The sequence below is a fragment of the Crinia signifera genome, chromosome 7, assembly GCF_055691185.1.
Source record: "Crinia signifera chromosome 7, ASM5569118v1, whole genome shotgun sequence".
NCBI classification, from domain to species: domain Eukaryota; kingdom Metazoa; phylum Chordata; class Amphibia; order Anura; family Myobatrachidae; genus Crinia; species Crinia signifera.
The window spans coordinates 18892241-18919878 of record NC_139223.1 but is presented as its reverse complement, the minus strand read 5'-3'; the positions used below and the strand labels follow the sequence as shown (position 1 = coordinate 18919878).

Sequence of the window (27638 nt, the reverse complement as noted above, 5' to 3'; positions counted from 1 at the left end):
GGCACTGGTACACCATGTGAGTGAGTCTGTGGCAGGGTGTAGGTGCTGGTTCACCATGTGAGTGAGTCTGTGGCAGGGAGTAGGCACTGGTACACCATGTGAGTGAGTCTGTGGCAGGGTGTAGGTGCTGGTTCACCATGTGAGTGAGTCTGTGGCAGGGAGTAGGCACTTGTACACCATGTGAGTGAGTCTGTGGCAGGGAGTAGGCACTGGTACACCATGTGAGTGAGTCTGTGGCAGGGTGTAGGCGCTGGTTCACCATGTGAGTGAGTCTGTGGCAGGGTGTAGGCACTTGTACACCATGTGAGTGAGTCTGTGGCAGGGAGTAGGCACTGGTACACCATGTGAGTGAGTCTGTGGCAGGGAGTATGCACTTGTACACCGTGTGAGTGAGTCTGTGGCAGGGAGTAGGCACCGGTGCACCGTGTGAGTGAGTCTGTGGGAGGGAGTAGGCACTGGTACACCATGTGAGTGAGTCTGTGGCAGGGAGTAGGTCTGTATGGGGAGTGCAGGACGAGACCTGGAACAGGACAGGTTTGTAATATATTTTTATTGAAGAATTGTACAATAAAGTTTGGGGACCGCTTGTATGATATGTCAATTATGATCTTGACTGCATCATGTCAACAGATGCTCCATGCCGACACAGTGCACATTGGCATGTTCATAATGCCTAGCGTCGACGTGGAACATGTTGACACAAATTAAAAGTCAATACGCAATTTTAACCCCAGAGTTTATCTCAAGTTTAACATTTCTACTGCCGTCATCCTGAGGTAAGTGAGCCTGTGATAGGTTGATATTTATCACATGCGGCGTTCAGTAATATCGTATATGCACAGAAATGGGAATTAGATGCAGTAACAGGTGACATCAAGGTCGTCACTGTGACCCCTAACAGCTATGGCTGCCCGCACCAGAACGGTTCCTTGATACACCATGCCACAATGATGCCAGTGTCCAGCACCGCTCACCTGCTCCCGGTTATCAATACTGAGTCGTGGAACATTGTAGCTTATATATAGATGCATTGACCTTAAATGCGGAGTCCCAGGTATAAAATAATTCAGATAAATGGGGAAGGGGACAGATGCTTGGTAACAATTTGGTTTTAATGGAGTTACTTATGTTTTTAATGGAGTTACTTATGTTTTCATTTATTAATCCTAACCAACTCCAAAAGCATAAGCAGCCCCTCCCCCACTTTAGCTGTAGGCAGACCCCTGACCATATAACACTGTGTGCGGCACTGAATGCTCCTCCCCCTGTCATTCCTATCATGGTGGGTGGGCGGCAGGTGCAGAGAGCGTTTAAGAGGATTTTCCTGTGCCGCCAAATTTGTCCAAATCTTAGTATTTAAAACGTATTTGATTATGTTCTTATTAACTTGGTTACAAACATTATCATTATCACTCCGACATTACCGTATAATATCATTATCACTCCGACATTACCGTATAATATCATTATCACTCCGACATTACCGTATAATATAATCACCACTACGGCATAACCGTATAAAGCAGAGAGCACAGAGACTGCCATATATGGGTAAGTAACACCACAAGCTATACGGTCCTGGTGCAATGCTGTGCAGGTGAGTGTATCTATGACATAGTGCTCAGGAGACGGATATAAGTATCAGGACTCATTTTCTCTGGATGTAATTAGAATAACACATCAGCAGTTATCTGTCCCTGCGCGGCGCACAATCACAGAGGAGTCTGGGTACTGGGAGTCTTCACACATTGTGTCAGTAAGCGTCTCCTTTGTTATATCTGATATCGCCGGTTCTCCTGTGAGTTATAGCTGCTGTGAGACGCTGCAGAGCAGGTTGTAGAGTTATTCACTGCCTGATCCGCTGTGGGGAGAAGAGGGAGAGCGGTGTAAGTAGCTGTAGCAGAGCCGGACACTGTCTGTACCTCTAAGGAATATACATATCATATACTGCTAGTGCATACATGATACTGTATCAGGCAAATAACAGCAATGCCCTGTACATAATACACCATAGTCCTGTGCAGTATAATATAACACATGTACAATGTATCAGTCTGTAACCTGATCCCTAGTGGAGGGGGCCCCACCCAGGCAGTGGGGCCCTAGGTGGTTTCCCCTGTACCCAGATGTCCATCCCTGCTTATACTCACAATGAGGCGTGCATAGTTTGTTTGGCAGGTATTCAATGCTTTCTATGGGGAGCTGCAGCGAATCCTGTGTAGGATTCGCTGCACTTTAGGGAGATTCGCCGGGCAGCCGCCCGTTCTCCCTATTCAACGCCTCAGGGGCTCTCTGCCCCTGGCGGCGAATTTTAACCCCCCCCCTGGCGAATGCCGCCGGGGAGCTGGGGGATGGCTGCAGGCAGGGAGATGGAAGCCTCCCTGCCTGCGCCGGACACTGTGGGGGTGTTGGTGGGCTGTGGGGGACACAGGGAGAGCCCCCCACAGCTGGCAGGGGGCTGTGTTAGGGAGCCGCTACACACTGGTCCCGATTGTGCATGTGTAATGATCGGGACGAGTGTGCAGTGAATATATGAATATTAATGAGCGGCTCCCGGCTCGGCCCCCTGCTGGTGAATGTGTAAAAAAAATTATAATAATATTGTGTTAAAAAAATAAAAAAAATTAAAATATATTCATTTGCTGCAAGCACATGAATAAAAATAGCATGCCATTCACAGAAAACAAAAATCTGATTTTTTGCCACCGAAATAAAAAAACGCTTTATTTTCAAAGATCACATTCCAGTTCTCCAGAAAAAGATGACGAATGTAAAATGGAGAATCCGGGGAAAATCACTGGATAAAGCAGTTCTCCACTTCAGCATTGAATACACACTCGGCGAATTCCACTAAAAACCCCATTGAAAACCACTGGCGAATCGCGGAGAATCACAAACAGAGAATCGCCAGACATTCGCTCTTCATTTGCAGAGAATTGTGTCCATTGAATAGGGCAAATTGTTTTTCCAGTGAGAAAATTCCCTGTAAACCCGGCGAATTGACTGATTCCCCAGAAAATATGGAGAATCAGAGGCATTGAATACTGGGCCTATGAGTAATATGTAATACCCAGGTGAGAACTTCTTTTACCTGGTGTTGGTATTATCTGGATAACAAACCGGCCACGGAATCTCCACACATGGGGGGTGATTCTGATTGGTTTGAACCATGCTGCATTCCAGGTGGGGCAGATGTAACATGTGCAGAGAGTTACATTTGGGTGATATATTGTTTCTGTGCAGGGTAAATACTGGCTACTTTATTCTTAAGGTGCGTACACACGTACAGATTTTCTGTCTGATCTATCTGGTGGGAACAAAAACCTGGAAATGTATGGGATAAACTGACAATCAAAAAATTGTTCCCAAACACTTGAAAACAGACAGAGATCAGTCAGACATTTTGTTTAAATCGTTCTGATATAACTAATTTATCAAAGCAAATTTTTTTTTTCTGTTTTCCTGCGTTTGGGTAGAAATTTATGATTGTCATATGCTCCCATACATTTCCAGGTTTTTGTTCCCACCAGATAGATCAGACAGAAAATCTGTAGGTGTGTACGCACCTTTACACTGCAATATAGATATCAGTTTGAACACACCCCACCCAAATGTAACTCTCTCTGCACATGTCACATCTGACCCACCTGCAGCGCAAACCAACCAGAATCACCCCCATGGTGAGATGTGTGCGAGGTGCTATTTGAGCCATACAATTTGTACTGTACCAGATTTGAACTGCACCCGATTGTTGACTATACGATAATAGTAATTTACAGGGTACATGGGATCTAGTTAAAAAATACCCCCCTGCCTGCACATACTCTTTTGCCTTGCGATATGGATTATGCAGGAGTGCGCATCGCATTGCGATTTTAAATTAAGTTGCATTTAGTTCACATCACACGGGATAATCGCACCGTGTGTGGGCACCTTGAGGATGAGTTGACGCGGGGGATTGTGTTAAGAATTTATCCACTGCTGAGACTAATAGATACTTTCACAATACATTTTACAGTTAAAACAATAAACAGTTTTATTTCACCAGAACTCTGCGTTGTGTAGTGTTCTTTAGGCCTTATTCTGACCTGATCGCTGGGCAAATTTGTTTGCAAAATGGGCAAATTCCTGTGCACTGCAGGTGGGGCAGATGTAACGTGCAGAGAGTTAGATTTCGGTGGGGTTTGTACTTCAAACTGAAATCTGAATTGCAGTGTAAGAATAAAGCAGCCAGTATTTATTCTGCACAAAAACAATATAACTCCCCCCAAATCTTACTCTTTCTGCACATGTTACATCTGCCCCACCTGCAGCACAGTATGGTTTTGTCTATTTTGAGAATAAATTCCCTACTCACAATCCATTCGCAATTCCCAAATCATCGACCAGTTTTTGCCGTCTGTGCAAATGTGAGTAGGTCTGAGACTGTCACTAATCTGCGACTGAAACAGGGTGGGAGTGGCCATCGCTGATGTCTCAGACCCTCCCTATAAATGCCTGGGCACGCCTGCGGTTTTTCTGACACTCCCAGAAAACGGACGATTACCACCCACAAATGCCGGCTTCCTGTCAATCAACCTCCGACCACTTTGCCTTGATGATCCATTCCCAATTTCTGTTGCTGTTTTTCCTTGCACATGTGTGATAAGTATGGTACGCATGCGCAGGCTCCTACACCTTCCGCTGGAACTACCGCTTACCCCAGGCTCATACACCAGCACCTGGAACTACTTTCCCCATTTCCCCAAGATTCTACACCATTACCTGGAACCGCTTCCCTCAGGCTCATACACCAGCACCTGGAACTACTTTTTCCACTCTCCTACACCATTAATGGAACCATTCCCCCAGGATTCTACACCATTACCTGGAACCGCTTACCTCAGGCTCCTACACCACCACCAGGAACCACTTCCCCTAGGCTCATACACCAGAACGTGGAACTACTTCTTCAACTCTCCTACACCATTAATGGGCTTCTACACCATAACCTGGAAACACTTACCCCAGAAGTTTGTTACACTGGCACCTGGAACACTTTCCCCCAGACCCTACACCTGGAACCTTTTCTCCCAGGCTATTAACTGACATTTGTAACCTCTACCCCTAGGCTCCAACCATGGCACCTCAAAACACTTTCCCTAGGCTCCTACACCAAACTCTGTAACCACTTCCCATAGGCTCCTACACCAGCCAATGTAACCACTTCCCCTCAGGCTCCTACACTGGCACCTGGAACCACTTCCCCCAGGCTCTTATACCTGGAACCTCTACCCCTAGGCTCCTACATTGGAACCTGTAACCACTTCTACTAGGCTCCCATACCAAAAACTGTAACCATTTCCCCGAGGCTCCTACTCTTGTACCTGGAACCACTTCCCCCAGGCTCCTACTCCTGTGCCTGGAACCACTTCCCCCAGGCTCCTACTCCTGTGCCTGGAACCACTTCCCCCAGGCTCCTACTCCTGTGCCTGGAACCACTTCCCCCAGGCTCCTACTCCTGTGCCTGGAACCACTTCCCCCAGGGTCCTACTCCTGTGCCTGGAACCACTTCCCCCAGGGTCCTACTCCTGTGTCTGGAACCACTTCCCCCAGGGTCCTACTCCTGTGTCTGGAACCACTTCCCCCAGGCTCCTACTCCTGTGCCTGGAACCACTTCCCCCAGGCTCCTACTCCTGTGCCTGGAACCACTTCCCCCAGGCTCCTACACCTGTGCCTGGAACCACTTTCCCCAGTCTCCTACTCCTGTGCCTGGAACCACTTCCCCCAGGCTCCTACTCCTGTGTCTGGAACCACTTCCCCCAGGGTCCTACTCCTGTGCCTGGAACCACTTCCCCCAGGCTCCTACTCCTGTGCCTGGAACCACTTCCCCCAGGGTCCTACTCCTGTGCCTGGAACCACTTCCCCCAGGGTCCTACTCCTGTGCCTGGAACCACTTCCCCCAGGGTCCTACTCCTGTGCCTGGAACCACTTCCCCCAGGCTCCTACTCCTGTGCCTGGAACCACTTCCCCCAGGGTCCTACTCTTGTGCCTGGAACCACTTCCCCCAGGGTCCTACTCCTGTGCCTGGAACCACTTCCCCCAGGCTCCTACTCCTGTGCCTGGAACCACTTCCCCCAGGCTCCTACTCCTGTGCCTGGAACCACTTCCCCCAGGCTCCTACACCTGTGCCTGGAACCACTTCCCCCAGGGTCCTACTCCTGTGCCTGGAACCACTTCCCCCAGGCTCCTACTCCTGTGCCTGGAACCACTTCCCCCAGGCTCCTACTCTTGTACCTGGAACCACTTCCCCCAGGCTCCTACTCCTGTGCCTGGAACCACTTCCCCCAGGCTCCTACTCTTGTACCTGGAACCACTTCTCCCAGGCTCCTACTCCTGTGCCTGGAACCACTTCCCCCAGGCTCCTACTCCTGTGTCTGGAACCACTTCCCCAGGGTCCTACTCCTGTGCCTGGAACCATTTCCCCCAGACTCCTACTCCTGTGCCTGGAACCACTTCCCCCAGGCTCCTACTCCTGTGCCTGGAACCACTTCCCCCAGGCTCCTACTCCTGTGCCTGGAACCACTTCCCCCAGGGTCCTACTCCTGTGCCTGGAACCACTTCCCCCAGGGTCCTACTCCTGTGCCTGGAACCACTTCCCCCAAGGTCCTACTCCTGTGCCTGGAACCACTTCCCCCAGGGTCCTACACCTGTGCCTGGAATCACTTCCCCCAGGCTCCTACTCCTGTGCCTGGAACCACTTCCCCCAGGCTCCTACTCCTGTGCCTGGAACCACTTCCCCCAGGGTCCTACTCCTGTGCCTGGAACCACTTCCCCCAGGGTCCTACTCCTGTGCCTGGAACCACTTCCCCCAGGGTCCTACACCTGTGCCTGGAACCACTTCCCCCAGGCTCCTACTCCTGTGCCTGGAACCACTTCCCCCAGGGTCCTACTCCTGTGCCTGGAACCACTTCCCCCAGGGTCCTACTCCTGTGCCTGGAACCACTTCCCCCAGGGTCCTACTCCTGTGCCTGGAACCACTTCCCCCAGGGTCCTACTCCTGTGCCTGGAACCACTTCCCCCAGGGTCCTACTCCTGTGCCTGGAACCACTTCCCCCAGGGTCCTACTCCTGTGCCTGGAACCACTTCCCCCAGGGTCCTACACCGACCTCGGGAAGCTCTTCTTCATAGTATTAGTGGCCAAGCTGCTGCAACACCTCCTGGCTGATTTTGGCTAATTTTACATGGACCACTTATTATGGACCATAACTGTGCCTGGTAACAGGTACAGGGCATGATCTTGGAGGCACTGAGCTCAATAGCAGGTCATACGGACTGTTTAACCAAGGGGGGGGGGGGTTAATAATTAACCAGGCCCAGATCTGATGGAGGGGACCAGTGGGGCTCTCTGTTACCTGGCAACAACAGCTGCAGTAGCTCTTCTCAACATGCTGCTGTGTGCGGGCTGCAGGGAGTCTGGGAGGGGCTTAAAGTGCTATTTTCCTGTATTTTGTTATAATAGTGCATGTCCACGCTTCCTATGTATGGTCACACCCATGAAAAGTACCTGGGCCCAGCCAGACTCATCAATGCACTATAATAACTTACCATTTGTGGATTGTTGCTCATCCTCGCTGTGCGATACAGGATCATTCACACTAGACCCGTCGGCTTTCTGCTGAGAGCCCCCTACATCTTTCTGGGACTCTTGAACTGAAACATTAAGAAAAGTAGCATCAGTAACAGCTGAACAGGTAACAACACTAAGGGATCTATGTACTACGCCTAGGAGAGAGATAAAGTGGATGAAGATAAAGTACCAGCCAATCACTGGCAAATATAACAACTTCCCCCAGGCTCCTATACCACCACCTGGAACCACTTTCCCCAGGCTCCTACACCACCACCTGGAACCACTTTCCTCAGGCTCCTATACCACCACCTGGAACCACTTCCTCAGGCTCCTATACCACCACCTGGAACCACTTCCTCAGGCTCCTATACCACCACCTGGAACCACTTCCCCCAGGCTCCTACACCACCACCTGAAACCACTTTCCCCAGGCTCCTACACCACCACCTGGAACCACTTCCTCAGGCTCCTATACCACCACCTGGAACCACTTCCTCAGGCTCCTACACCACTACCTGTAACAACTTCACCAAGGCTCCTACACCACCACCTGGAGCCACTTCCTCAGGCTCCTATACCACCACCTGGAACCACTTTCCCCAGGCTCATACACCACCACCTGGAACCACTTCCCCCAGGCTCCTACACCACCACCTGGTACCACTTCCCCCAGGCTCATACACCACCACCTGGAACCACTTCCCCCAGGCTCCTACACCACCACCTGGAGCCACTTCCCCCAGGCTCCTACACCACCACCTGGAACCACTTCCTCAGGCTCCTACACCACCACCTGGAACCACTTCCCCCAGGCTCATACACCACCACCTGGAACCACTTCCCCCAGGCTCCTACACCAACACCTGGTACCACTTCCCCCAGGCTCATACACCACCACCTGGAACCACTTCCCCCAGGCTCATACACCACCACCTGGAACCACTTCCCCCAGGCTCCTACACCAACACCTGGTACCACTTCCCCCAGGCTCCTACACCACCACCTGGTACCACTTCCCCCAGGCTCCTACACCACTACCTGTAACAACTTCCTCCAGGCTCATACACCAACACCTGGAACCACTTCCCCCAGGCTCCTACACCACCACCTGGAACCACTTCCCCCAGGCTCCTACACCAACACCTGGAACCACTTCCCCCAGGCTCATACACCACCACCTGGAACCACTTCCCCCAGGCTCATACACCACCACCTGGAACCACTTCCCCCAGGCTCATACACCACCACCTGGAACCACTTCCCCCAGTCTCCTACACCACCACCTGGAACCACTTCCTCAGGCTCCTACACCACTACCTGTAACAACTTCACCAAGGCTCCTACACCACCACCTGGTACCACTTCCCCCAGGCTCCTACACCACCACCTGGAGCCACTTCCCCCAGGCTCCTACACCACCACCTGGAGCCACTTCCCCCAGGCTCCTATACCACCACCTGGAGCCACTTCCCCCAGGCTCATACACCACCACCTGGTACCACTTCCCCCAGGCTCATACACCACCACCTGGAGCCACTTCCCCCAGGCTCATACACCACCACCTGGAGCCACTTCCCCCAGGCTCATACACCAGTACCTGGGACTACTTCCTCCAGGCTCATACACCACCACCTGGAACCACTTCCCCCAGGCTCCTACACCAGGACCTGGGACTACTTCCTCCAGGCTCATACACCAGCACCTGTAACCACTTCCCCCAGGCTCCTACACCAGTACCTGGGACTACTTGCTCCAGGCTCATACACCAGCACCTGTAACCACTTCCCCCAGGCTCCTACACCAGTAACTGGGACTACTTCCTCCAGGCTCATACACCACCACCTGGAACCACTTCCCCCAGGCTCCTACACCACCACCTGGTACCACTTCCCCCAGGCTCATACACCACCACCTGGTACCACTTCCCCCAGGCTCATACACCACAACAACGTCACCCATGCTCCTATACCTGCACATGGGACTACTTCCCACAGGCTCCTACACCAGTACCTGGGACTACTTCCTCCAGGTTCATACACCAGCACCTGTAACCACTTCCCCCAGGCTCCTACACCAGTACCTGGGACTACTTCCTCCAGGCTTATACACCAGCACCTGTAACCACTTCCCCCAGGCTCCTACACCAGTACCTGGGACTACTTGCTCCAGGCTCATACACCAGCACCTGTAACCACTTCCCCCAGGCTCCTACACCAGTAACTGGGACTACTTCCTCCAGGCTCATACACCAGCACCTGTAACCACTTCCCTCAGGCTCCTACACCATCGATGGGACCATTTCCCCCAGGCTCATACACCACCACCTGGAACCACTTCACCCCAGGCTCCTATACCTGCACCTAGAAATACTTCTCCCATTCTCCTACACCTGTGGAACCATTCCCCTAAAGTATCTGTAACCACTTCCCCCAGGCTCCTATACCTGCACCTGGAAATATTTCTCCCTTTCTCCTATACCGTCAATGGAACCATTCTCCCAGTATAACCACTTCCCCCAGGCTCCTACACAATCAATGGAACCATTCCCCCGGTATAACAACTTCATTTAGGCTCCTACACCATCAATCGAACCATTCCTCCCGGTAACTGTAACCACTTCTTCCAGGCTCCTACACCATCAATGGAACCATTCCTCCTGGTAACTGTAAGCACTTCCCCCAGGCTCCTACACTGGCACCTGGAACCATTCCCTCAGGTTATTACACTGGCACCTGTAAACTCTACCCCATGGCACCTCAAAACATTTTCCCTAGGCTCCTATAGCACACCCTGTAACCACTTCCCCCAGGTTCATACACCAGCCCCTGAAGCCGCTTCCCCCAGGCTCATACACAGCACCTGGAACTACTTCACCCAGGTTCATACACAAGCCCCTGAAGCCGCTTCCCTGTAGAGCAGAGCAGTGGCTCCCCCCAACTACATCCCCCACCTGCGGGACACTGTGACCCCTGGGAGGCATATTCTCCAGTCCCGCTGTAATCGGAAGGTGCCAGCATACATTTCAGGGGATCTACTCCAGTGTAACAGTGCCACCTATTGATTATAAGATGTTATGACTCTTCTTAATGCTGCGAGCCAGCCAGTATCATTCAGCTGCTCCTGTATGGGTAAGCATAGCAGGGAGGGATGGGGCAGAGTGGGGACAGGATGAGGTGACCCACAGTTGTGGGATACAGAAACAGCTTGTACCGGAGCAGCCGCCCCACTGGTGACTGAAGATCGCACACGCTGATTAGTGATATCACATATTACATGTACGTCACAGGTCTGTAGTGTATTTATATAAAGATTGTCTGAGGGGAGAAAGGTTTCCAGTAAATGTTACACTAATGGATATTCCATAGAATTACATAGACTTAATCTGTCCCATAGAATTACAGTTCTCTGTGTTCTCCTAATACTCACCTGCGGGTGCTGGCTGTTCCTTCACCTCTAGCGCTCCTGAGCTTCTCTCTATTGGCCGCTCCAGGCTGGGATGTTCCACTTTGCAGAGGAATTCTGACCCTCGGTCTCCCAGTGTTGGAGTGAGCACCAGGCTGGATGTACAGGAGTAGGTGTTATCCGCCTGTATCCGGGACGGGGTGACTGACATCTTATACTGACCACCAGCAGATAAAGGAATATATATCCCAGCTCCTTTCTCCTTCTTATGCCAGGTCACAGTCAGAGCACTTGGGAAATACTCGGAGATGTTACACCGTAGCTCAGATACAGTGTCCCGGATTAGACCAGATGCATCAATATCACCGACGTGCGGGCGCCAGGGGAAGTCTGCAGAAGAATCAATTAATTAGTGATATATAACACAGAGCATTACATGTACAATAACATGAATCTTGTGCACATGGTTTTGCTCATTTTGAGAACAAATGTGTCCTGCGTTCAGGTCTGATTTAGGCCCTATGTCCTCCAAGGAAGGGTAGGGGCAATGCCCTCAGCATGTACCCAGGGTGGCTCACCCTCTGCTGCCTCTATAGCAGGCTCTGATAGCTTATTCTTTCTTGCTTTACATTTAGGGCTGGCTACCCAACACAGAGGCAATGAAATCTCTGATCCCTGCCGTGTTCCCTCCCTGTAAATGGTGGCATCACACCTCTGTCTTTCCAAACAAAGCCCATCTCCGCCCCCTCCCCGCCCCCAAACATCAGCGGACTGACAGTCACTGATGTGATGTTGCAGGAACGGCAGAGAACCTAACATCGGTAGCACACTAACAATCACATCTGCGTGTCCTGCACCAGGGGAGGGGCTGCGGAGAATGCTGATCCTAGTAGGGGCCATTGTATCTTATCAGGCGCCGTACTCACTACATCCCACCCCCAATACAATCATCACCTCATATCTGTACAGAACACTGGTGACCTAGGTGGTCCCAAACAAGGATCCCCCACCTAGCTGCTTCACATGGGGCACTCTCTATGGAGGGCTGTGTCTTACAGGGTATATGCTCTGCTTCCAGCTTAGTAAATGGAATTCGCAGTGCAGTTACACATTGTTACCTGTAGAGGTCAGCATCATGCTTTGAGGCTGCGGCAGAGATTCCTGCTCCCACGTCACACACACAGGAGGCTGGAAACCCCGGGGAAGTCTGCACACACTTGTAGCATCAAATGTTTCCCCATTGCTAGATACTGTTGGTTTGCTGACTGTTATTTCTTTGTCTCCACTGGTCCATGTAACTGTAATGCTGCCGGGGTAGAACCTCCTCAGTGTCAGAGAGCCCAGCACCTGGCCGGGGCCACAGAGAGAGAATCTCACAGGCTCTATCACCTCCGGGGCCACTATATATGAATAGGGGAACATAATAATGTCATCATTATCATACAATAAGTATATTACAATACTGTTATCATACTGTGCACTGGGGTACAAATTCGTATTACCGGCTTCAGCCATATTTACATTTAAATACAATCCGTAATAAGGGCAGATTTATTAATCTGCCCTATTTACGGATTTGTATTTGCCCAATGGCGTAGCCTTCCTATTCGTATTTGGTGGCCATATATACGGCTGCTAAATACAAATACGAATCGGCAGCTTGCACAGATCAGTCAGTCATAAATAAATAATTAATAAAAAAACACGGTGTGCGGTTCCCATGGCCGTAACCAGCCCCGGACTCAAAGAGCCGGTCCTGGTTTTAAAAATTCATGAAACAATCCGAGGGCATACAGTCTTTGGGTAACCAGCAAGTAGGTCGACAAGCCTTAGGTCGACACCACTAGGTCGACATGCAGGAAGGTCGACATGGGTTTATGTTGACATGGGATCTTTTACTGTTTTTTTGAGCTGACGTGCCAACAGGCGGTATTAGATGCCCTACCATCCACTAGGTCGTGGTGGGATAATAAAATAGTGCCCGAAACATGGCGAGCGCATCGGTGCTACATTTTAGTGTTTATGTTGACTGTGTCGACCTTTTCACTGTCATCCTTACCCATGTCGACCTATTGGCCCTGTTGACCTAATCACCCTGTTGTCCTAACCCATGTAGACCTTCCTGCATGTCGACCTAGTGGTGTCAACCTACTTGCTGGTGACCCAATGAGCCATACCCAATCCGAGTAGGGTTTCCCTGTCATTTTTAAAACCGGTACCAGCCTCAAGGGACAGCCCTGGTTCCCAAAATACAGGGACCCCTATTCCTTTTGACCCCTGTATTTTGGGAAACAGGATCGGCCGATAAGTCTGGTGCTGGTTTAAAAAAAACAAAACATTTTTTTTATGATTTTTATAAAATTGAGCACAAAGGCATTTGACTATGAAATGCAGATACAACATAATCATATCATTAGTATATATCAACATTAACAAAGGCCTTTCAGTTATTTTGTATACAATAATTTGAGCAAATACACATCAAAAACATACGTTTACTCAAACAGGGAAGAGCAGTTCAGAGTGTATAACTGGATAGGTCTGCACTTATCTGTATACTGTATCTAGATATTTGACATGAGAAGTAGAAAGGGCGACAGGGACATCTGTTAAGCTCAAAGTATTAGGATATTTCCCAAGTATTAATAATTCTGATTATTTTGTAGCCAAATACCTTCCCGAACGAGTCAACGAATTTTAATAGGGCTGGAAAAGTATGTGATGGGTTCTAAATAAAAATGAATGTGTCATCAGCAAATCGAGCAATTTTTAACTCTTCTGTACCGATTTTAACCCCATGTATTAAGGGAGAGGTGCGAATCGCCACAGCTGAAGGTTCAATGGCTACTTCAAATAAAAGGGGGGGACAGTGGACAACCTTGACGATGAATATAACCCATAGCAGGCTAGGTCCGATTTAGGGGGATGTATAAAACATGCAAATTATTTTTATAAAACCCGGGGGGAAACCAAATTTTTGTAATGTTTGAAACAAGTGTGACCATAAGACTGAATCAAGAGCTTTCTCTGCGTCCAACGCAAGCACCATATTTGGTGCACTGTTGGGCCCAGAGAAATGGCTAGAATGCTGTATAGGGGCCAATACCCTGCGAACATTGATAAAAGAATGTCTCCCAGTGACAAAACCAGTCTGGTTCTTATGGATGATTACAGGTAAAATCGGTTCCAATCTCTCTGCCAAAATTTTTGTAAAAATGTTATAATCGATAATAAGCAGAGAAATTGGCCTGAAAGATCCTGGGAGATTAAGATCTCGGCCTGGTTTAGGTAAAACTATTATAATAGCATCCGAAAAGTGTAGAGGTAATATACCTGTTTCTATAATAAAATTAAAACAGGCTGCCAATGTCTGATAAATCTGATTGCCCATAACCTTGTAAAATTCATTAGAGTAGCCATCAGGGCCCGGGGCCTTAGCAAGTTTCAATTTACCAACAGCTCAAGCAACCTCTGTATCTAGAATTGGGGCTATCACATTTTGTTGTAGAGATTATGGGATTTGAGGTAGATCTATGGGGTGACATTTATTAGGAATCGATTTTTTTATTGCAATTTCTTTGCAAAAACAGACGTTTTTGTACGTTTTTTTTGTAGGATGCGATTTGCGGGAAAAATAAAATCACACTTTTTGCCGCAAATTCCCATATTCTGATCTGGCGATCTTTAGTAACACTTTAATTAGCATCCAGATGTTTTCCCATTATAAAGTATACAACTCGCAAATTTAATGAGATGCGATTTTGGGAAAATGTTACTAAAAATTGCAAAAAAAAATACACCAGGTTCTGACTGATAATTTGACAGAACCACGCACAGACCAGTGAGATATGTGCATGGTTTTATCTTAAAAAATTTAATTATGTAAATCAAATTTAAAATGTAAAAAAAAAATGTTGTGGGGTCCCCTCCTGAGCAGAACCAGCCCCAGGCTCATTGATCCAAAAATATGGAGGGGGAAAATAAGCGTAGAGGTCCCCCTTGTTTCTGAAACCAGCCCTGGACTTTTGGACCGGTCCTGGTTCCAAAAATACAGGGAATAAAAAAATGGGGGTCCCCCATATTTTGGAACCAGCACCGTGCTCCAACAGCCTGTGGTGTCATGCCACAGCCGGGGGACAATTTTTACATAAGGTCTCCCAGCCGTATCATGCTCACCGTGGCTGGTCAGCCCTGAAAGGTTGTCTCCGGCATCCGTGGGTGGTGGACGCCGGGCTGATACGTGGTGTAAAAGTAAAAAAAAAAAAATACATTGCTTTTTACAGGCAAACTACAAGTCCCAGCAGGCCTCTCCCACATGCTGGGACTGGGTGAACCACAAGTCCCAGCATGTGGGGCATTAATGGGCCCCCTTGGACTTTTAGTCCACCTTTAAAAAGAATGTTGAAAAAAAACACAGACACAGTGAAACTTACAGTATATTACAACTCCAGGCTCCAGTGTTGTCTGTGTCCCCATGCAGCAGCTCAACCTGCACTGACTGTGCGGTGAGCCGGCTGCCTCCGTCGCTACTGACAGCTTGTATGCGCCGCCGCTGTCACAACGCAATACAAGCAGTTAGCGTGGTTGGCTCTATGCGTCTCCATGGAGACGCTTTCACCTAATTAGGGCTGTGCTATGCATCTCCATGGAGATGCTTTCAGCCAATCAGGGCTAAGTCCAGGGACAGCCCCGGGCTTCAGCCCTGGAAGGGTGAAGCCTGGGGGTGACCCCTTTATTGGGGGGGGTTCCCACTCCCCGAGGTACCCCGTCCAGGGCTGACCAGCCATGGTGAGCATGATACGTGTGCCCCAGCTGTGGCATGACACCACGGCCTTTTGGAGCCCGGTGCGGGTTCCAAAATACAGGGGACCACCAGATTTTTGTCCCCCATATTTTTGGAACCAGGACCGGTCCAAGAGTCCAGTGCTGCTTTCAGAAGTACAGGGGACCCCTACGCTTTTTGTCCCCATATTTTTGGAACCAGGTCCGGCTCAATGAGCCCGGGGCTGGTTATGCTCAGGAGGGGGACCCCACAACATTTTAAAACACAAAATCGCACGTGTCCTCAAAATGTCATTTTCATGACTAAAAATCACACCATATCGCACATTTTACCTCGAATTAGCATCTCATAAAATATGCAAATTCACTGCAAAAAAAATTGATTTTAAAAAGTGCGATTTGGTGCAATTTCAGAAAATGCGATAAAATTGCATCCTATTAAATGTCACCCATGGTGTCCCAGTAACAAGAAGAAGGGATAGAGGGGTTAGGGGATTGATGGCTTTGTCTATCGTTGACTCGTTTGGGACAGCCCGGGTGGAAGAATATTATGATCCATAGAAGCATTTCATTACTTCCACTATTCCACCATCGCTCTACCACCAGCTTACGCCATCCCTATACCACCAGCTTACGCCATCCCTATACCACCAGCTTCCGCCATCCCTATACCACCAGCTTCCGCCATCCCTATACCACCAGCTTCCGCCATCCCTATACCACCAGCTTCCGCCATCCCTATACCACCAGCTTCCACCATCCCTATACCACCAGCTTCCGCCATCCCTATACCACCAACTTCCGCCATCCCTATACCACCAGCTTCCGCCATCCCTATACTACAAACTTCCGCCATCCCTATACTACCAGCTTCCGCCATCCCTATACTACCAGCTTCCGCCATCCCTATACTACCAGCTTCCGCCATCCCTATACTACCAGCTTCCGCCATCCCTATACTACCAGCTTCCGCCATCCCTATACTGCCAGCTTCTGCCATCACTCTACTGCCATCTTCTGCCATCCCTATACCACCAGCTTCTGTCATCCTTATACGGCCATCTTCCCTTTCACTATCTTGCCAGGTTCGGTCCCACTGTGTACATAATGAAATCTCTGCCATAGAGGGAGTAAAGGAGCCGCTGTCTGGTTGGTCTTGTTCTATAAGGGAAACCAATAGCTTGAGCTAACAGGAACAAGGGTACTTGTTTCCTAGCACGGCGGCCGTCGGGTTCTATTGCATACCCTAATGCGATGGGACCAGACCGAACCGATTTTGGGCTTTAAAGACCCTTCCTTACAATTTTAAAATCGATCGCATGCCATTATAATGGCATGCGATGCGACCGACCCGATTTTTTTTTGTATTCAATGTAAAATGCCCCCCCCCATACCTTTTAAAATCGGTCGCATCGCATGCCATTATAATGGCATGGGATGTGACCGATGCGATGGACCCGATTTTACAGAGTACCCAATGGTAAATGGCCCCCCAGACCCGATTTTAGATTGTATACCCACCCTGATGGGTAATTACTATGTCAAATGCCCCCCCCCCCCCCCATAGTTAACGCCACCCCACTATCAACGCCAACCCGAAGCGTGGCGAGTACAGCGAGCCCGCGAGGGGCGGCGGTACGCGTCCTCCGACCTTTTCATACCCCCACTATCCACGTTGGCGTGGAGTTGATTTTATATAGTGCGGCAAGCGCAGCTTCTATTCTCCCTCTATGGGGGTCATGGACCCCCACAAGGGAGAATAGCCCCTGTCGGAGCACCGGCAGTCAGGATCCCAACGTCAGGATGATACTGACGGTCGGGATCCCCACTGTTGGACCGCCATCCGGCGCCCGACAGATACCCAGCCGCGGGCAGTCGGCAACCATGAATAGATGTGGGTGTTCCCTGCAGCAAGCGAATGGGGGTTTATGTTAAACATCCATTCGCAGCCTGTGTGGGCTTACCCACGCTGTGAGGGGGAACGGGCGGCCGGGCATTCACAAGGCGGGGTTTCGTGGATGAATCAACCAGAATATCCCCCTTTGTACATTAAGATGCTGCCAGCCAGGCCCCATGTGGAAGCAGAGCAGAGGGTGTTGCAGTTTTCTGTGTGTACATAATGTATCTCCCTGTGACTCCCCATGGGTGGTCTCTGACCCCCTACCGCACACACAATTATATGTGTATAATATGTATATGCTTTCCTGCATATCTTTGTCCAAATGGGAGGATTTCTCCATTACACCACATTTTGTTGGCCTTTGAATAGGATGGCTAGTGCACAACCTATATCCTGTCATTGGTGGCTAGTGCACATCTAGCATCCTGTCATTGGTGGCTAGTGCACAACCTATATCCTGTCATTGGTGGCTAGTGCACATCTAGCATCCTGTCATTGGTGGCTAGTGCACAACCTTTATCCTGTCATTGGTGGCTAGTGCACATCTTATATCCTGTCATTGGTGGCTAGTGCACAACCTATATCCTGTCATTGGTGGCTAGTGCACATCTAGCATCCTGTCATTGGTGGCTAGTGCACAACCTTTATCCTGTCATTGGTGGCTAGTGCACATCTTATATCCTGTCATTGGTGGCTAGTGCACAAACTATATCCTGCCATTGGTGGCTAGTGCACATCTTATACCCTGTCATTGGTGGCTAGTGCACATCTTATACCCTGTCATTGGTGGCTAGTGCACATCTTATACCCTGTCATTGGTGGCTAGTGCACATCTTATACCCTGTCATTGGTGGCTAGTGCACATCTTATACCCTGTCATTGGTGGCTAGTGCACATCTTATACCCTGTCATTGGTGGCTAGTGCACATCTTATACCCTGTCATTGGTGGCTAGTGCACATCTTATACCCTGTCATTGGTGGCTAGTGCACATCTTATACCCTGTCATTGGTGGCTAGTGCACATCTTATACCCTGTCATTGGTGGCTAGTGCACATCTTATACCCTGTCATTGGTGGCTAGTGCACAGCTTATACCCTGTCATTGGTGTATCCTGTCATTGGTGGCTAGTGCACAACCTATATCCTGTCATTGGTGGCTAGTGCACATCTTGCATCCTGTCATTGGTCGTTAGTGCACAACCTATATCCTGTCATTAGTGGCTAGTGCACATCTTGCATCCTGTCATTGGTGGCTAGTGCACAACCTATATCATGTCATTAGTGGCTAGTGCACACCTAGCATCCTGTCATTGGTGGCTAGTGCACATCTTGCATCCTGTTATTGGTGGCTAGTGCACATCTTGCATCCGGTTATTGGTGGCTAGTGCACATCTTATACCCTGTCATTGGTGGCAGTGCACATCTTATATCCTGTCATTGGTGGCTAGTGCACAAACTATATCCTGCCATTGGTGGCTAGTGCACATCTTATACCCTGCCATTGGTGGCTAGTGCACATCTTATACCCTGTCATTGGTGGCTAGTGCACATCTTATACCCTGTCATTGGTGTCTAGTGCACAACCTATATCCTGTCATTGGTGGCTAGTGCACATGTTATATCCTGTCATTGGTGGCTACTGCACAACCTATATCCTGTCATTGGTGGCTACTGCACATCTTGCATCCCGTCATTGGTCGTTAGTGCACAACCTATATCCTGTCATTAGTGGCTAGTGCACATCTTGCATCCTGTCATTGGTGGCTAGTGCACAACCTATATCATGTCATTAGTGGCTAGTGCACACTTCATCCTGTCATTGGTGGCTAGTGCACATCTTGCATCCTGTTATTGGTGGCTGGTGCACATCTTGCATCCTGTTATTGGTGGCTAGTATACAACCTGCATTCTGTCATTAAATAGTATACAGCAGACCTACAGTCTCAGTGACCTAGAATATGTAAAACCTCCAGCACCTGGTGTGTAGAATACAGCAGACCCCAGATCTATGGTGGATAATGCATAGTACACTGCCAGGTCTAGTGCCCAGGAGCTGTCAGTAATATCTAGTAGGGGAAACTCCCAACTTTATATTATAGATTAGAAGCTGCTGGACAGAATCCCCCATTACTACATTACCCCTGACTGTAAGTTGTGGTCACAGCACCATTATTATATCATGTGCAGGCCCATCTCCCAGCACTGACACAGCCCTACTTACCTGCGGGTGTTGGCAGTTCCTTCACCTGCAGCGCTCCTGAGCTTTTCCCTATTGGCCGCTCCAGCCAGGGATGTTCCACTCTGCAGAGGAATTCTGACCCTCGGTCTCCCTCTGTTGGGGTGAGCACCAGGCTGGCTGTACAGGAGTAGGTGTAATCCGGCTGTATCTGGGATGGGGTGACTGACATCTTACACTGACCACCAGCAGATAAAGGATTATATGTCCCAGCCCATTTCTCCTTCTTATGCCAGGTCACAGTCAGGGCATCTGGGAAATATCCGGAGATGTTACACCGTAGCTCAGATAAAGTGCCCAGGATTAGGGCAGATGCATCAATATCACTGAGGTGCGGGCGCCAGGGGAAGTCTGTAAAATAATGATGTATCGATTATCCTGACAGGCTCAGATATTACATAGGACAGAGCTACAGTAACTAATACCGACCATTCTTACTGCAGTAACAGGAATATTTTTATAATGTTGCTGTTGCATCAATGGACTGTCACAGTAAATGTTGGGTATGTGTCTCCCATGTGTCTGGTTATAATCCAGTCTCTGTGCAGGTTACACTTGGGCTTTCAGTAAATCTCCCTCTGATACTGGGGGTTGGCAGTCTCCCATGGAAGTGTTGGGTAAAACTACACCCTGATTCCATGCTGGCTTAGTGATTGGCACCCTGTGGCTGTTTGGAGGAAGTAACCCAGCGGTTTCTGGGAGTGCTCCAGAAAACACAGGCGTTCCCTGGGCGCTAGGAGGGAGGGCCGCTGATGTCAGCAGTGGCCTCCTTTTTCCACGGCCATTGCAGCGACGAGTCCTGGCTTACTCGCTGCTGTAAACAGAAGAAAAAACGTTTGATGGTGAGTGACTGAACGGTTTTCTACTCATTCAGATGGAGCCGGCTCCATCTGTTCCCTGCGCTCGCTAGATCCCCTTCACTGGCGAACGCTGGCGATAGGCACTGGCGGCAGGCTCCGTTGCCACTGGGCACGTGAGCCGGCCACTGGCGGTGGCTGGGGATAGAATCGCCAGCCTCTGCAAAGATGTAGCCTGCTACATCTGTATGTAGGGCTGCGGACGAATTCGCAGATTTGCACATAGAGGGAATACGCTTATGCGGGGCGGCCTTTACCTGATCTCTGGTACATCCCGGCCTGCTACTGTTACACTATACATCACATCCCGGCCTGCTACTGTTACACTATACATCACATCCCGGCCTGCTACTGTTATACTATACGTCACATCCCCGCCTGCTACTGTTACACTATACATCACATCCCGGTCTGCTACTGTTTTACTATAAGTCACATCCCGGCCTACTACTGTTATACTATACGTCACATCCCGGCCTGCTACTGTTATACTATACGTCACATCCCCGCCTGCTACTGTTACACTATACGTCACATCCCGGCCTGCTACTGTTACACTATACGTCACATCCCGGCCTGCTACTGTTACACTATACGTCACATCCCGGCCTGCTACTGTTATACTATACGTCACATCCCGGCCTGCTTCTATTATACTATACGCCACATCCCGGCCTGCTACTGTTATACTATACACCACATCCCCGCCTGCTACTGTTATACTATACGCCACATCCCGGCCTGCTACTGTTATACTATACGTCACATCCCGGCCTAATACTGTTATACTATACGTCACATCCCGGCCTGCTACTGTTATACTATACGCCACATCCCGGCCTGCTACTGTTATACTATACGTCACATCCCGGCCTGCTACTGTTATACTATACGCCACATCCCGGCCAGCAACTGTTATACTATACGTCACATCCCGGCCAGCTACTGTTATACTATACGTCACATCCCGGCCTGCTACTGTTATACTATACGTCACATCCCGGCCTGCTACTGTTATACTATACGTCACATCCCGGCCTGCTTCTATTATACTATACGCCACATCCCCGCCTGCTACTGTTATACTATACACCACATCCCCGCCTGCTACTGTTATACTATACGCCACATCCCGGCCTGCTACTGTTATACTATACGTCACATCCCGGCCTGCTACTATTATACTATACGTCACATCCCGGCCTGCTACTGTTATACTATACGCCACATCCCGGCCTGCTACTGTTATACTATACGTCACATCCCGGCCAGCAACTGTTATACTATACGTCACATCCCGGCCTGCTACTGTTATACTATACGCCACATCCCGGCCAGCAACTGTTATACTATACGTCACATCCCGGCCTGCTACTGTTATACTATACGTCACATCCCGGCCTGCTACTGTTATACTATACGTCACATCCCGGCCAGCTACTGTTATACTATACGTCACATCCCGGCCTGCTACTGTTATACTATACGTCACATCCCGGCCTGCTACTGTTATACTATACGTCACATCCCGGCCTGCTACTATTATACTATACGCCACATCCCCGCCTGCTACTGTTATACTATACGTCACATCCCGGCCTGCTACTGTTATACTATACGTCACATCCCGGCCTGCTACTGTTATACTATACGTCACATCCCCGCCTGCTACTGTTACACTATACGTCACATCCCGGCCTGCTACTGTTATACTATACGTCACATCCCGGCCTGCTACTGTTATACTATACGTCACATCCCGGGCTGCTACTGTTACACTATACGTCACATCCCGGCCTGCTACTGTTATACTATACGTCACATCCCGGCCTAATACTGTTATACTATACGTCACATCCCGGCCTGCTACTGTTATACTATACGCCACATCCCGGCCTAATACTGTTATACTATACGGCACATCCCGGCCTGCTACTGTTATACTATACTTCACATCCCGGCCTGCTACTGTTATACTATACGCCACATCCCGGCCTAATACTGTTACACTATACGTCACATCCCGGCCTGCTACTGTTATACTATACGTCACATCCCGGCCTGCTACTGTTATACTATACGCCACATCCCCGCCTGCTACTGTTATACTATATGTCACATCCCGGCCTGCTACTGTTATACTATACGCCACATCCCCGCCTGCTACTGTTATACTATATGTCACATCCCCGCCTGCTACTGTTATACTATACGTCACATTCTGGTCTAATACTGTTATACTATACGTCACATCCCGGCCTGCTACTGTTATACTATACATCACATCCCGGCCTGCTACTGTTACACTATACGTCACATCCCGGCCTGCTACTGTTATACTATACGCCACATCCCGGCCTGCTACTGTTATACTATACGTCACATCCACGCCTGTTACTGTTATACTATACGTCACATCCCCGCCTGCTACTGTTATACTATATGCCACATCCCAGCCTGCTACTGCTATACTATACGTCACATCCCGGCCTGCTACTGTTATACTATACGTCACATCCCCGCCTGCCACTGTTATACTATACGTCACATCCCGGCCTGCTACTGTTATACTATACGCCACATCCCCGCCTGCTACTGTTATACTATACGCCACATCCCGGCCTAATACTGTTATACTATACGTCACATCCCGGCCTGCTACTGTTATACTATACGTCACATCCCGGCCTGCTACTGTTATACTATACGTCACATCCCGGCCTGCCACTGTTATACTATACGTCACATCCCGGCCTGCTACTGTTATACTATACGCCACATCCCCGCCTGCTACTGTTATACTATACGTCACATCCCTGCCTGCTACTGTTATACTATACGTCACATCCCGGCCTGCTACTGTTATACTATATGTCACATCCCGGCCTGCCACTGTTATACTATACGTCACATCCCGGCCTGCTACTGTTATACTATACGTCACATCCCGGCCTGCTACTGTTATACTATACGCCACATCCCGGCCTGCTACTGTTATACTATACGTCACATCCCATCCTGCTACTGTTATACTATACGTCACATCCCATCCTGCTACTGTTATACTATACATCACATCCCGGCATGCTACTGTTATACTATACGTCACATCCCGGCCTGCTACTGTTATACTATACGCCACATCCCGGCCTAATACTGTTATACTATACGTCACATCCCATCCTGCTACTGTTATACTATACATCACATCCCGGCATGCTACTGTTATACTATACGTCACATCCCGGCCTGCTACTGTTATACTATATGTCACATCCCGGCCTGCCACTGTTATACTATACGTCACATCCCGGCCTGCTACTGTTATACTATACGTCACATTCTGGTCTATAAATTCTGTGAGACGTCGGATCGGATTTGCATACAGAGCGTTAATGATGCAGCACATTACACTGGACGAGATCTGAGAAATAGTTGGACATTATCATCTCCAACTTTGTGCAACTTTTTCCTGGCTACTAAAAATGTCTCCCAATACTTCCCGCCCATAGTGTCTACATGAGAATGTCAACATGCTTGTAATACCATATCAACATTTGTCATGTCAACTCTGATGAAATGTCGGTATGATAGGAATGTTGACAAGACATCCCTGGTCATCTAGAGATAATTTACCTGATCCGGTGGTCAGATAAAGACTGTGGCGGAGCCAGGGGTGAGCATTGCTAACCCTAAGCCCAAACCACCTCCCCGATGCCTAACTCAAGACCTCCCCTCCGGCAGTCTAACCCTAGCCCTCCCCTGCTGGTCCGTGCAGAATGTCAGCATTTCAACAATGTTGACATCATAACGGACAAAACTGTGATGTCGATATTATAAAAGTAAATGTATAGGGGTTGGGATAGGCAGAGAAGGGGTTGTCACTTATGAGGGGACAACCTTTTAACAGGATATTGTGAAACTTTTCAGGGGGAGTGACCTAACCACAGGAGGCGTGGTCATGCATTGTTAGAAGAAACTACAGAAGAAATAGCACTTTAAGCCCCTCCCTGGCCACAATGCAGCCCAGCACACAGCTGCATGCGCTAGGTTGAAAAGAGTTGCTGTTGCAGCTGCTACTGCCAGGTAACAAGGGCCCCGCTGGGCCCCTCATTCAGACCTGGGTGCGGGTAATTAGTATCCCCTCTTTTGGCACTACTGGCTGTACTCACTACATCACTCCCTCAATGTGAGTGACAATGTTAGGCCATAGCTACAGTCCTCCACTTGACCATAGCCGGTGTCCAATGCTATTCATCCCATGTGTACAGCGGCACTGGCGAGGAGACTGATGTAGGGACCAATGAAAGGATCCTCTGCTCCTATGTAAGTGAATCCCCCTAGATTGGAATCATAGTAAAGTCGTATAGAGTGCAGTTACACATTGTTACCTGTAGAGGTCAGCGTCATGCGTTGAGGCTGCGGCAGAGATTCGTGCTTCCACGTCACACACACAGGAGGCTGGAACCCCCGGGGAAGTCTGCACTCACTTGTAGCATCAAATGTTTCCCCATCGCTGGATACCGTTGGTTTGCTGACTGGTATTACTTTGTCTCCACTGGTCCATGTAACTGTAATGCTGCCGGGGTAGAACCTCCTCAGTGTCAGAGAGCCCAGCACCTGGCCGGGGCCACAGAGAGAGAATCTCACAGGCTCTATCACCTCCGGGGCCACTATATATGGAGAGGAGAACATAATAAGTAGCATACAATGTTATCATTATCAAACAATAAGTACATTATAATATTGTTATCATAGTTACTGAGTTCAGCTCTCAGGGAACGGCACACACAGTATTACAGCTTGTCGCATGCTGCCTTTTCCCTGATCATGTCTGGTACATTTGATGGAAGTGCAACACTCACAGGTCTCCACACAGGGTGACTTTGGGATCCAAGTAGATCAGTTCACTCACACAGTAATGGTCTCTCTTCACGTAACCCCATCCCATGCAAGCCAGGTACAGTCACTTCACCACAGTCCGTGCAAGCCAGGTACAGTCACTTCACCACATCTCATACAAACCATGTACAGTCACTTCACCACAGTCCGTGCAAGCCAGGTACAGTCACTTCACCACAGTCCGTGCAAGCCAGGTACAGTCACTTCACCACAGTCCGTGCAAGCCAGGTACAGTCACTTCACCACAGTCCGTGCAAGCCAGGTACAGTCACTTCACCACAGTCCGTGCAAGCCAGGTACAGTCACTTCACCACAGTCCATGCAAGCCAGGTACAGTCACTCCACCACGTCCCGTGCAAGCCAGGTACAGTCACTCAACCACTGTCCATGCAAGCCAGGTACAGTCACTCAACCACCGTCCGTGCAAGCCATGTACAGTCACTCAACCACATCTGGTGCAAGCCAGGTACAGTCACTCAACCACCGTCCGTGCAAGCCAGGTACAGTCACTCCACCACAGTCCGTGCAAGCCATGTACAGTCACTCCACCACAGTCCGTGCAAGCCATGTACAGTCACTCAACCACAGTCCGTGCAAGCCAGGTACAGTCACTCCACCACATCCCGTGCAAGCCAGGTACAGTCACTCCACCACGTCCGTGCAAGCCAGGTACAATCACTCGACCTCCATCCGTGCAAGTCAAGTACAGTCACTCAACCACAGTCCGTGCAAGCCAGGTACAGTCACTCCACCACAGTCCGTGCAAGCCAGGTACAGTCACTCCATCACAGTCCATACAAGCCACTGCCAGTCACTCCACCAGAGTCCATTAAAGCGAGGTACAGTCACTTAGCCACAGTCCATGAAAGCTAAATCAGTCACTTAACCGCAGTCCATGCAAGCCACGTACAATCACTTAACCACAGTCCAAGCAATCAAATTACAGTCACTTAACCGCAGTCCCTGCAAGCCATGTACAGTTACTTAACCACAGTTCGTGCAAGCCAGGTACAGTCACTTAACCACAGTCCCTGCAATCCAGGTACAGACACTTAAGCACAGTCCGTGCAAGCCATGTACAGTCACTTAACCACAGTCCGTACAAGCCATGTACAGTCACTTAACCACAGTCCCTGAATCAGACCCATAGTGTATAAATGTGGAGCTAATGCACAACAGAACTTACATTACATTATATTCATACACCGCACTCACCCTGCACGTGTAACACTCCTGTGTGTCTCTCTAGTGCGGGGGGGGGGGGGGGGGGGGGACGGACGACAGGTCTGAATCAGGCCCATAGTGTATAAATGTGGGGCTTATACACAACCGAACTTACATTACATTATATCCATACACCGCACTCACCCTGCACGTGTAACACGCCTGTGTGTCTCTCTAGCGGCTGCGCCAGGCTGGGATGTTCCACTCTGCAGATGAATTCTGATCCGTGATCCCCTATCAGTAGCGGGGTGAAGAGCAGGCGGGCTGTACAGCTGTAGGTGTTATCTGGCTGCTGCTGTGTATTGGTGACTGAGGCATCATGTACAGTAACAGGTACCAGATTACGGCCTCTGTTCTCCTTCTTATACCAGGTCACAGTCACATCCTTCGGGAAATACCCAGAGATTCTATACTGCAGAGCGACGTCTGTATTCACAAGCAATGCCGGCTTCTCCACCTCTTCTATCACCGGCTTCCAGGGGAAATCTGCCAATGAGATCACATTTACTGCATGCGGACTGGCAGGGGTATATATAAATGCATAGTAATACAGCAGAGTGCACAGGACGTGTGGCCCTACGACCCAGCACGGACAGTGTACTGAGCTTAGTAGAAAACTGAGCAGAGATTATTGCCTAAGGCAGGCATTCCCAACCTCGGTCCTCAAGGCACACCAACAGTGCAGGTTTTAGTGATATCCAGGCTTGAGCACAGGTGACTTT

General features: G+C 49.4%; 1 protein-coding gene across 1 annotated transcript in view; it reads right to left on the bottom strand.

Moving 5' to 3' along the window:
* Positions 1 to 533: 533 nt before the first annotated feature.
* LOC146019893 (uncharacterized) overlaps positions 534 to 27638 on the bottom strand; it is a 77238-nt gene continuing 50133 nt past the window's right edge. Inside the window, exons 11-17 of the mRNA XM_083152528.1 lie at positions 27061 to 27402; positions 25182 to 25463; positions 19919 to 20284; positions 12133 to 12414; positions 11039 to 11404; positions 7588 to 7692; positions 534 to 1861 (exon numbers count right to left, since the gene is read on the bottom strand). Of these exons, the coding sequence (XP_083008654.1) occupies positions 1773 to 1861; positions 7588 to 7692; positions 11039 to 11404; positions 12133 to 12414; positions 19919 to 20284; positions 25182 to 25463; positions 27061 to 27402 (1832 nt within the window). The 3' untranslated portion in view covers positions 534 to 1772. The remainder of the gene's footprint in view (positions 1862 to 7587; positions 7693 to 11038; positions 11405 to 12132; positions 12415 to 19918; positions 20285 to 25181; positions 25464 to 27060; positions 27403 to 27638) is intronic.